At 36.8% G+C, this 12,726-nt stretch overlaps 1 protein-coding gene across 1 annotated transcript; it reads right to left on the bottom strand.

Annotated features, from left to right (window-relative positions):
* Positions 1–7,244: 7,244 nt before the first annotated feature.
* Positions 7,245–8,471, bottom strand: LOC104608486 (ethylene-responsive transcription factor ERF014-like). Its single transcript, XM_010274498.3, has one exon. It carries the CDS (start codon positions 8,269–8,271, stop codon positions 7,606–7,608), a length of 666 nt encoding a protein of 221 aa, XP_010272800.1. The 5' UTR covers positions 8,272–8,471; the 3' UTR covers positions 7,245–7,605.
* Between the last annotated feature and the right edge of the window lie 4,255 nt (positions 8,472–12,726).

Below are 12,726 nucleotides of genomic sequence, written 5' to 3'. Positions count from 1 at the left end.
GGTTAGGATTGACCCCTTAACCAATCCCACTCTATAGTACATGGCATATACAAATATATGTTATATACAATATATAACATACATTGATTTGTTTAGATACACATATTTGTTAGTCCCCACCACATAGTATCATGTATTTCTTTTAAGACAATCAATTCACTTAGTCCTAATTAGAAAGACTAAAACCTTAATAACATTATTTTATGTTTTTTGAAAATTTTTATTCTATGAGGTTTTTGAAAAATTTATGTTTTATTGCAAGTCATAACTCACAATAAACTATAGTCATTTTTAACACTTTCTTTTCTGAATTTTGTACCAAAATAACAAATAAAAAACATCAACAAACAAATGCTAATGAAACATAGGATTAATATATGTAGTGAAAGTTAAATTAAGATCTACAATGGAGAAATTATATGAGGTTTTAAGGGATGGGAAGAAGGTTGGGTTGGGCCCAACCCGAGCCCAAATCCAACCCAAAATTGACTTTGAATTGGATTGGATTGGGTTAGGGTTGAAGGAATTTAGTTAGGATTAAGGTTAGGATTAGAGTTGGGTTTGTCAGGTTGAAGGCCGGGTTGGGTTAAGGTTAGGGTTGGGGGTTTATAACTGAGGGTTCGGCTAGGGTTGGCCTCAACCCGACCTAACCCGACCCGACTTACAGTCCTATTGCTGCTGCTGGGTTGTGCCAACTCGCAACTGGTTACAGTCGATATCGGTAAGCAAAGGTCAAACCCAAATATCTGATGACCGATGAGTGATGGCTTATTGGCTTTTAGGGTCGAAAACCGATGATGGTGTTAGGATGGCGAACAAGCTATGATACCGTGACTTTGGAATCTCTAGTGTAAAAATAACCGGTAGCTTGGAATCTGTGATCCGTAATATAGGATTGCAAATGAAATGCATCATCCAGCCCCAACGTCGCTGAAAGACAGAACAATGTTTACCGTTTTTCATGGATTCCAATTTCTGAAGCATCAGTTTTGTAACTTTTATCGCTGAAAGACAGAACAATGTTTACCGTTTTTCATGGATTCCAATTTCCGAAGCATCAGTTTTGTGACTTTTGTCTTCAAAGTTCTAGCATATCTTTTAGTGCACTGAATTTGGATGATAAATGTTGGCGTCGCTTTGAACAAATACATCATATATGCATGTATATATAGAATAGATAAATAGGATTAAAGCATATAATATATGATGTATAGATGTAATAATAATAGAACTGTAAATCAACATATATATGATGTATAAATGTAAGAGCAAATTCCTTAAAATACACATATGATTTAGATTTAGTTGATTGATTAACTCTACACAAAAGCTATGGCAATGAACAGGTCTAATAGTCAATAAACAACCTATATTTATATCTATATACTATATATAAAAGTGTGGATGCAAAGTAAAAGTTTTTTTGGACCAAAGTCACCCTCTATTTCTTTATTTGGGAAGAGGGCATAAAAGTCATTTTATTACAGCTTTAATGGCTATTAAAATGTCCATATTTGTGTATTTAGTCTACTTCTAATTGTAAGGGTTGAAAGTGTAATTTCAATTATTACTTTCCACTTCATTTAATCCCCTCTCATTGAGTTTTATATTTATTAACTCCCATTTTTTCTTATTATATCTTATATTTAAGTTATCTTTCACTAATAATTGATACTAATTAGATTTATGTCAATATTTTTAATAATATAAACCCATATACTTTAAAATTGACTCATCAAGGTGCCAACCAACTGGTTGGTAAGGTCTCTTATTCCTCATAGTAGAGACTTGGGATCGAATCCCACTTGCACTTGGGTTTAGGGTTATGGGTTAGGGGATGGGCTACCCCCATTGTGTATCTCTTCAAAAAATAAAAATAAAAAACAAAATCATTCTTTATCCATGTGGTGGCTAATCAATTCAACCATCTGAATCAAATTGATCAACCTATGAAGTCATGGTTAGGTAATAAGTTTTTAAAATATAAATAAATATAAAAAAAATTAAAGAAATGCAGAAAAAATACACATTTATCATATTTGTATTAATAAAATTAAAAAATAAGTGTAATAAATAAGAATTATTTTTAATGATAATTAAAATGAAATATATTTAGAATTGACAAAAAATGAAATTATGTTATTGTTTGACAAAGATCAATAGTTCAACTTTTGGGTCAAATGTGTTAACATTTAATGTCATAACTAAATAAATAAATATTAATAAAGAATAAAAATGAAAAAAATACATATTTGCAAGAAAATATTCAACTACATGTATAATATCATATATTTATCATATTAAACAAAAAGTAAGTGTGACATATCAGAATTATTTTTACACACAAAAAGAAAAACAAAAAAAATCATAGAAAAAAGTGAACACATCTATAATTAGGGCTGTTCATAAGAATGCCCAACCCGACCAAACCGACTAACCCGGACCGACCCAACCCGTCGGTTGGGTTTTCATCAGTACCGGTCGATTTTGGGTTGGGCAAATATATAAACCAATATATCGGGTCAGTTTCGGTTTTTTTGTGTGAAAATCAAAACCAACCCAACACGAATCGAAATAGTCTTCTACTATTTCAGTAGTTCCTAGTTTGAGTAGTTTCCTACTTAATTATAACTAGTTTTCTATTAGAACTAGAAGGCCCATTAGGCAATTACAATTAGAATAGGCAATCTATCATAGTTTTTAACTTTCTATAGTCTTTTATACCAAATAGGCAATCCATTAGGCAATTAGAATTCAATTAGGTGTTCTTTTGTACAGGAGCAAAACCAAAACTGACCCAAACCGACCAGATCGGTTTGGCCTATCAGTGGGTCGGTTTCGGTTTCCACCTCAAGTAACCCGACCAGGTCGGGTCGGTTGGGAAAACCCCAATAAACTGACCCAACCCGACCCGTGAACACCCCTATCTATAATTCTATATTTACATTACTATTAAAAATATGAATAAGATTGTGATGTTTAAATTGTAAATTGAACTATTTCACCTCATTCAATTTTCTTTATTTAAAATTTACAATTTTTTGATAAATAAATAAAAAATACACCAAAAAGATAAAACATTACAAAAAGAAAAGTCTAACTAAGCAAGTAGGCTTGTCAATAATACTTGAGACTTCATAACATGATCTGTTATCACATATTTGGATAATGTGTTTATATAATCAAATTTAGATTTTGCAATATGCATCCAATTAATAAAAAAACAAAAAATACATAATTTTATAGAAAATTTTGGATACATTATTATATCATTCTCATCATCTAGAATTATGCAAACCATATACGCACTTACTAGTATATTCAAAAGATGAGTGACACATAAATGTATATGCTGAAATTTCATGAGTGAAAAAAACTATTAAGGACATGATAAAAAATAAAGTCCTTTGTATGAACTCATACGATTTGGTCATGTGCATAGAAACCATCAACAACACTCAAAATAAGAAGCGACTTGTTGCAAGTTGAAGGGGTTAGGACTAGAGATAGACTAAAAATGGTGTGGGTATTTAGGTGCCAATAATTTTACAATGGATATGGCTTTCAATGGAACGGAATGGAAAGGATGAGGCTAGGATGACGATGACATTGGTGTTTGCTCACCTCTAATAAGCAAGCATATGTTGTTTGACGTATAGCCTCATTCATTTGTCAGTGGGCTGGGGTAAGTTGGTCAACCAGTTAATTGACCACAATACCCTCATTTGTTTCTGCTATAGGGTCTCATGAAAAATGAAATTAAGGCTCAGTTTGGAAGGAATACAAATGCAAATTTATAGAATGCAAAACCTTGTATTTTATATGTATTTGCACTGCATATATTTGTATTTGTACTCCTTCCAAACTGAGCTTAAAATACAAGAATATCAGTACCCAATACTCTCCTGCAACATAGGTAAACAACTTATCCATGGGCTACACGGCATCATGGGCGCTCTCTCCCTCTCACCTCTCTTTTACTTGGGTAAGTGTTAGCGCTAGAAACATGTTTACCAACCAAGTATAAACGAACAAGATCATAGAGGAGAGGAATGGGGAGGAACGAAACAGTGTTTTAAAAACCAAACCTAGAGCTTGAATCAATGGGCGTTCAATTGCATGGGTTAATCAGATGGATCGGTTTTTTATAAGTAGTGCGTTGTAGGTTGACCCAATTATAATATTTTTAACATGTAATTTGACAATAAACCTACTAGGCTACTTCGTTTAGACATCAAAACATGATAATTTGACAAGTATGTCATGAGAAATGGGCCTATATCTTAGGCCCAATAGCCTTGCGTCAACCTAGACCAATTTAGGCTATCTTATTCCCATGATCCCATCTTAGCCCGAGACTAGCTAGTAGCGTGCTCAAGAATTGGTAGCTCTATAGTCTATACATTTGAATCCCTTCAAATTTCAAAATGTCAACCATTTTTTTTATATATAATCGGATAATTCTTCCCCATTTTGTCAAAGGAAACTTTGTAAAATCTCCCCATTTCAGTAGTCTATTCTTCAATCACTTAAGTATTTGAGCTTGAAGCTGTTGCCACACACCAGCGAGAAAAAATAGCGCAAGGGAAACTGAATTTGAAAGAATCCTAAAGTCAATGTCCCCATAAAAAAATTAGGAATTTTGTTCATTAGTTGGTCTGAACCATCAACGGACGACAACTTATCTGCTTATGTTCTTTCCTCTTCCTTTCCTTTTCCTGTGTTCTTTATTTATCTTTTCTTCTTGTATCAAAATTTGAAAAGTTGTAATTTGACCCTTTTTTCCTTTCTCATTGATAGAGAGTTCTTGTGTTGAGAAAGAAAACCAACACAAATTAAGCATTTATTTTCATTAACACGCTTATTTATGTTCCCCATTTATTTTCAGTGTTACATGGAATATCCTGCCACTTGGTAGATTCTTGGGAGAAACAGAAACTTGATTTTTCCTCTTTTTCTTTGCTTATTAAGCATCAACTAAAACCCAGACATGCATCAGATTTTGATTCCCTTGTCCGTGTCCAAGCAACACAACTTAGTTGTAAAGTTGACTGAGAAGAGAATAGTTTTTTTTTTCTTTTCTTTCTGTGATACTGGTGGAAAAAGAGAAGAAAGGATTGGAACTGGTCTCCATTGATCTATAGCTATATGTGTTGGAGGGAATTTCCCAGATTCGGGCATAGTAAATGAAGACAAAGTGGACTGATACTCTCTTTGTATTGTTTGCTTGATGCCTTCATAAAGTATTCACGGGAAGTAGACCCTAGTTTGTTGTTTCCTCTCTAATAACAATAAACTTTGTCTCTTGGGAAACTCAGAGCGATGCAGAATAGATGTTGGACATTATCACAAAAGTGGGCTCAAATATCAAAATTGCAATTGGATTCACTGTTCACATGATGAGAAATCCAATAATCTCACGAGAAGTGGAGCTTATATATCCATGTTAAACAACAAACTTTGACAATACAAATCAACCAGGTTTCTCATGGACTTTGTAGAGCACCAAAGGAGTCGGTAGCAATCAATATTTTTTTGACTTCATGAATCAATCAACATTTATTTATGGGAGAATGTCTTTGAAGACTGGTTCAGAGATCGAGAGGGAAAATGCAGTTCGCTACATAAAGAGAGAGGGTTCCATGACTCTAATATCTTTTTTCCTATTTAAGGTCTACAGCAGACCGATAAACCGGAGTCTGGATTTGCTACCCAAAAGGAGCCCTGATCTCCTGAAAGCAAAAACTCCAAGAACATAGAATCCGGCCGCACATAGGCAATACCCATACGTGTACATTCATGGGGAGCAATGTTTCCAATGTGCAGTTGAATGCCCATGCTTGCAGAGTATGTGTAGAATTTTTGTTTTCAGGAGATCCCATCACACCCATAAGACACCATTAGGAACAATTGCCATGAATGACAACAACAAGCATGAGAGATATTCCTGATGTGCGGCTGTAGCATCTTGTGGGTAGCAACTTGTTGGAAGCATTTAGAAACCAACTTAAATGGGCCTCATCTAGGGCCTTGGATAAGGGCATTCCTTGACCAGGCCCAAATAATTTTGTGTTGGGGCTTGATCAGGATCCAATCTATTAATTGGGAAGAATACAAATGTGACCCCAGTCATGCCTGTACCTATCTTTTATAGCAAATTGACACCTCTACACCCATCATGGTGATGCTTTCAGAAAGCCACTGCTTAAGCCTGTGAAGCTACAATATATCTCAACCAAGCAATGAAAGGCATCCGAGGTAGAAAACTTGGACTTCTCATGTGCCCACTTAATAGAAATGGTAAGATTATTCATCAATCATACACAACCACAGCATGCCATTGACATCAATATCTTCTTTATTGGTAAATTTATCACAAGTAGAAGAATCACTGTTGTGGGTGCATTGTAAAGAAAACATCAAAATAAACAAACTTAATGGTTATTACTTGTTTAGGTTATGGCCTCTGACAATCAGCCCATCTCTGTTCCATTCTGGTGAGACCGCGACGTGATGTGGGCTCGCCTAGAAGATCATGGAGATTCCATATTTTGGGCCCTTTGTGCCACATTCTCAGCCATGAGACCTAAGTTCCCAAACCCATACCTTAATTTACTTGGAACAAGATTGGCATTTTGGACAACACATTAAAAAAGACAAATGGGACTGTACTCCACCAAACACATGCATTGAATGTGAAGATCATAGTAGAAATCTACTAGTCTTTTTTTCTGACACTTGGGTCAAAAATTGGTCAATAGGGTCACCAATCACTCAAAGCATCTCCTGAACAGGAGAAGGCCTTGGAGAAACTGGGAATGTCCCTGTAAGCTTGTGGATCAAAACCAAATCATTTTTATTGTGAGCAAATCTTCATCCACAAGAAAATAAAGTGTTTTGGTGAGCCTGTATTCTGTAGCCAGCTTTGAGTATTGGTTACACTGATGAGCATCTACTGATGGCACCCACAATTTCTGGATAGAAAGCTGAAAAGGATGGTCTTGGGGACCCTAAGTCAGCCAGTGAGCCCTACCCATTATGCCTTCATAGGTAGAAGATCAACCTATTCTAACTAGCCTGGTTAAGTAGCCATCAAACCATTGGAATTGTTTATAAGACAAAATGGTATAGATTGGATTGTTCCAATCATCTGGTCACTTTGAACCTTGAACCAGGGAAATCTCCTAGGCATGGATGTAGATGTAGACCCTAAACCAAAGTAGCATTCTTGTGCCTTCAAATTAAAAAAAAAAGAAGAAAAATGTAGACCATCATTTCCATCTAAAGTAGTAAGACTTAATACAATTGAATTGGCAAGAAGGAATGGGAGATGAATTCTTCTTCCCCTCTTATTCCAGTACATGAAATAAACTTGAATGAAATCCCCGGTAACTACAAGAGTTTCTGACAGTTTATATTTTATACATCAATATGTAGGAACAGTAGAGACCAAAAAACGTTGTCCCATTGTGAACTTCTCCTCCTAGTTGACATAGACTAAAGAACTACATAGAAGAAAGTTGTCACTCGTCAGTAATGTATCAAAACGAGAAATTATGAACCATGAAGAAGACCAATGGAGGTTGGTTTGGAATTGGGTATTGTTTAGCAGAAGCTCCACAGACGAATATCACCTTCTTCATAGAATTCTTCGATTGCAGGAGGAGAAAACGAGGTTCCAGGACAGAACATTTGGCAAGAATACCTGGGTGATTGTGGGTCAATGAAGTCCATCCATGAAAACGAATCAATCGCACGTAGCTGTTCTTCAGCTTCATACATATTGTAACCTGCTGAGCCTGAGAACAAGGAGACGTCCTCGTCATTGTGATCAGAGGACGAAGAGGAGGGCGACGGCGATGGCGACGGTGTGGAGGAGGGAGGCGGAGGCGGAGGCGATGATGGGGTGGTAGGAGTGGTGACACTATCCAAAGTAGTATTATTGGCAGCTGCAGCTGCAACTCTTTGAATGGATTTGGGGGACATAATGGTGTCGGGGATGTAATGTGAGGAAGAGATTGGGAAGTTGAGGTTGGCTGAAGAACCCTTGAGACATAACAGTGCAGCATCGTAGGCTCTTGCAGCTGCTTCTGGCGTAGAATAAGAGCCGAGCCATATCCTTGTCTTCTGATTGGGTGCTCTGATTTCAGACACCCATGACCCCCAGCTCCTCATCCTCACACCCTTGTACTTCCTTTTCTTATTACATGAAGATGGAGATGGCGTCGGTTTGGATTGCTCGGATTGTATCTTCTCCTCAGTCTTCACCATTGCCGGCTGGGTCGATCAACAAATGGACGATCAAGATAGTTGAAGTGGACGGATAGATGGATCGACGAGTGGCCTGCTGCTGCTGGTTGTGGTGTTGATTTGTCCTTTTTTTTCTTTGTCTCTCTTCTGGATCTTCTGTTTCTTCTGCTTTGAATGTGATAAGAGGGAATGAGATATTAGGTGAATATGTGAGGGAGTAAGAGCTCTGGATGGTTATTTATAGGTAGAGGGCTCATCTTGATTTTTTTTTTTTTACAAATAATACGAAATGGGTTTTGATATTTTAATGGTTTTAACTTAAAATGGGAATGCAGAAAAATTGTAAAATAATTTGACAAAAAAAGCTGCTAAGACTAAAATAGATGGACTGCCCTTCACCTTGGCCAAAATTAATAATATTTTGCTCTAAATATAGTCTAGAAATCTTTTCTGCTTATTTAGGAAAAATGGGTCCCAACCCCTTTTGATCTTAGCCGTCTGATCAATTCAATTCCCCTTCAATTGGGTAGCATCATTTGATCCAAAGGCTGTAGATTTTGAATATCAATGTGTGTAATTAACTTCCAGGCAAGGCAATCGAGTTTGGCAGTCTGGATCCCATGTGCACCCATGAAGCATATCAATAAAGAAAGCTTTTGTTCTAGGGCCCTCTGTGACTTACATTACAAGACACCCTTTTTGACAGAGGATATTAATTGACCCAAAATGGAGAAGAAATGGGAGCATATGAACACAGAATTTGAGGGCAAATGGGTCAATCGGCAACATAAAATTTTGTTTAAATCCAGTTAAAAAAAAAAGCTTTGGAAGGGGTGAATGAAATCATCGGATTCTCTGAGGCAGCTTCGAGGATTTTGCTTGCAGAAGAGAGGGAGGGAGTACATTAGATGCTAAGAGCATATTGGGATACACACAGCACAGAGCACACGGACACACACGCTCCATTCCTTAGCTGTTGCACCACTGTCTCGCAGCTCCAAAACCGCGTCATGACTCGTGCCCCTCGGCATTATTTTAAGACTCCCCCTACAGTTGGTGGGTTGGGTTGGGATCTCGTCTCTTACGCCTGCATTACTTGACTTTTGCCCTTTTCTCTCTCTCTCTGATGGGCAGTTCAGCTACTAGAAAAGCCCCTCATTTTTAAAGGATTATGATGTAATGAAGGGGGGGGGCCCTCAGATGAGATGTCACTCTTTTCTAGCCAAATGGGGAATGTAATTAGCCTGTTAAATACCAATCCAATGCTTGAAAGCGGCCTCTCACGTGAGGGTGCCCCCAGCGAATCAAAACCCTTTAATAATTTTTTTTTTCAATATTTTACAATTAGGGTCTCAATTTTTAAATAACGAACCTTTTGAGACACTTGATTTGATTCTTTAGTACTTGGGTCTCATGCTGCCTTTGTAACTTGTACAACTAAACCAGACATGCAAACTCTTGTGCTTTTCACTTTTAAGAATGAGTCTGCTTCCGCCATCCATTTCTAGCTCATCACTTAGACTTTTTGGGTGTGAGGAACCAAGGGCTTGTTCTACTTTCTTCCTTCTTGTCTTCCTTCTCTAGACACACTGTCAGCAAACACCTGGCACACATGCAAATGTATTGGTGCTTACTCCATTTGATGGGATGTGTCTAAATAATCTCCTCTGATGATCATCTAACCATCTTATTTATTAGTCCGGTTTATTGACCTTTTCTTTAGCAAATTTACGCGTTCTCTAGAGATTAGAGGCCAATCACACAAAAAGAGAAACCTGGTAGTTGCTGCAACTTGCAAAGGTGTTAAGCAAAAGCATTTGCATACTGTTACTGCATTATCATTTGGTTACAATTTACAAGTTTCTGTGAGGAAAAGATCAAAATGCTCTCACTTTATAATGAAAAAGGTTTGAAGAGTCATCACTCATCAGTGGGGCTTTTCCTTTTTGTCTTTTGATTTCATATTCTTCCTACATGCATGCATTTTGGGATGTCAAGTGGGTCGGTTTAAGTGATACTAAACAGACCCTATTGAATTAGGGTTGGGTCAGCCTATTTTAATCATCTTTCGGGTCAGCTTCAGGTTTGGGTTGGGGTAAATGTGTGCTAAACCTGATTTTTTTTGGGTACTTGGCATAATACACTAACTTTATCAACTTGGTGCTAATAGCGGGATTTGAATCCGCGTCTTTACTTACTGGGATAACCCAGCTAATATGTCAATCGAGCCTCCACTCGGTGTAGCATTGAAATATTTTGTAAATATAAGCTTCTTTGAGTAGGTGTACTATATATATGGGACAGGGTAGGTTGGGTTTAATATCTCCCTACCTGGATTGGATTAAGGTTGGATTGAGGCAAACCCCTAACAAACTTGACCGATTTACATCCCTACATGCATTAACAATAATGAATTCGGATTCAATCCTCACTAGACCATACTTACACCCTCCTCACGGTCACTTACAGCTGTGCATTGAAAATATCTTCCATAAATAAAAAAAATATACAATTACAAATGACTGCAAATATGATATAAGCACTGTCTTATGAGTACTGAATCTGATGTCAACAATAATACCAAGAAATTCAACCGAACCCAACTCAAATGGTTGGACCAGAAACTAGCTAGCTACAAGCCCACAATCTCTTTTCTTGGCTGATGAACTCCATTTTAATTAGGCAAATGGTGGTCTAATGCCAAGCCTTGTTTTTATTAATTCTGGCAATGGCTCGAAACAAGTCATAGCTTCTCTGCAATAGTTGCTTTCTGTTCCATTGAAGGGTTCGTTTCCCTCACCCATTAGGTGGTGAAAAACTCAAAACTTTTCAGTTATCTTTAGTAGTGAGAAAGCAAGTGATATTAATAGTTGAAAGAAAAGATAAAGAGGTGCGCTTTGTTTAGATTTCTGCGTGCGCTCTCTCTGGTAAACTGATTGAAACTAGTTGCCTCAATTATGGCATCCTTTATCTTGAATGTTTATGTTTGTATTTCTGTAAAGGGTTGGAGCCGGTAGATTGGTTTTGCCCTAAAACACTGTTGGCTGTAGAACATGGCAGAAAGATTTATAACCAGAGGAGAATTTATTGCCTTCAGAACAAAGGAACATATACCAAATAGATAGATGTATATCTCAGAACCACCATTACCATCTGAAACCTCGTTTAGGTAGCTGGTTTCGGTCAAATGCAGTCAAAGAACAAAGTAACCTTGATAGCAATACATATAATTAAACTAGAAAAATTATTATTTGAGTCGGTGAATTTAGATTAACAGAGAGAGAAGCCTTTCCTAAAGGGAGTACTGTTGCAAGATTAGGCTCAACAAGATGCAGGGTATACTATTGAAGTTCTGATTGTTGAACAAGTTCTAGAATCCAATTAGAACGAAAATTAGTCAAAAAATATATATTTTTTAAGCTAGAGTTGGGTCAGGAAGAGCACATCAAATAACTTCAATCCATTGTTGCTGTCTTAAAATGTAACATTTTCAGTAGTTCTTTACGCAGTAAAAAGACCAATCTGCATCACCATAAATTTGCTTCAAGCTGTAACATTGGAATGCACATGGTGCGACATTTAACAGCACTATATCCTTTTTAGGGCCCGTTTGGTTTATGGGAATAAAGGTCTGGAATCAGAACTGGAATTCTAATTGTTTGGTTGGGTGGAATTAAATTCTATTCCCATTTCTGATGAAGTGACATCTCCCATTTGAAAGAATGGTCATTAACTTCTTCTTCCTCCTCTCTTAGAAATGAAATCTCATTTCAGACTTTCAGTTAATTTCAATTTCCATTCCAATTCCTATCTAAACTAAACTGACTATAAAAATAGACCGTGCTGATTTTAATCCCGATTTAGATAGATTTTAATTCCTATTCCGATTCCGACCATGGACCCTTTTAATTCCTATTCCGATTTTAAGAAAAGGGTTTTTCACTTCTTGTGCTCTAGAATTTACAGCTTCGTTTTATTAGGCAAGATTCTTTCCTTTGATTACAGAAAAAAAAAAAAGTAAAAATAAAAGGAAGTTGCTTTGCCAGTTTCCTCTATATTAACCAACACATGGCACATTAAGATTATAATGCGGCTGCCAGACAAATCTTTCAGTAGAGCTGGAAAAAAATAGGCACGCCTTGAACAATTGTCTCAGTTGGATTAATTTTGACCCAGCTGACGCTCTCCTGAGAAGCCCTATTGACCCTCTTCATTACGCCATCTGTTCTCCATAAGACCAGTCAGAACACTTCACACCTACTTTAGCCTTCTTCATTTAATTCAATAATTTTATAATCTGAACTCTTACAGCAATTAAAAAAAGAAAAGCTAATACTGTATTTTGCTTCATAGATTTCTCCATTGAGCATGTGCAGTGGGAACAGTGTCGTCAATCCTCTCTTTCCTTTCCTTTCACACACCAGAGTTGGAAAATATCAAAATCACTGTTGAGAATCTCTAGAGATTAAAGAATTA

Source organism: Nelumbo nucifera, chromosome 5 (genome assembly GCF_055504915.1).
Source record: "Nelumbo nucifera cultivar China Antique chromosome 5, China Antique-T2T, whole genome shotgun sequence".
Taxonomy (NCBI): domain Eukaryota; kingdom Viridiplantae; phylum Streptophyta; class Magnoliopsida; order Proteales; family Nelumbonaceae; genus Nelumbo; species Nelumbo nucifera.
This window is presented reverse-complemented; position numbering and strand designations above follow the sequence as displayed.

What these genes read in the sequence shown, in the direction of transcription:
- LOC104608486 (XM_010274498.3), bottom strand. Translation starts at nt 8,271, where the DNA reads ATGGTGAAGACTGAGGAGAAGATACAATCCGAGCAATCCAAACCGACG.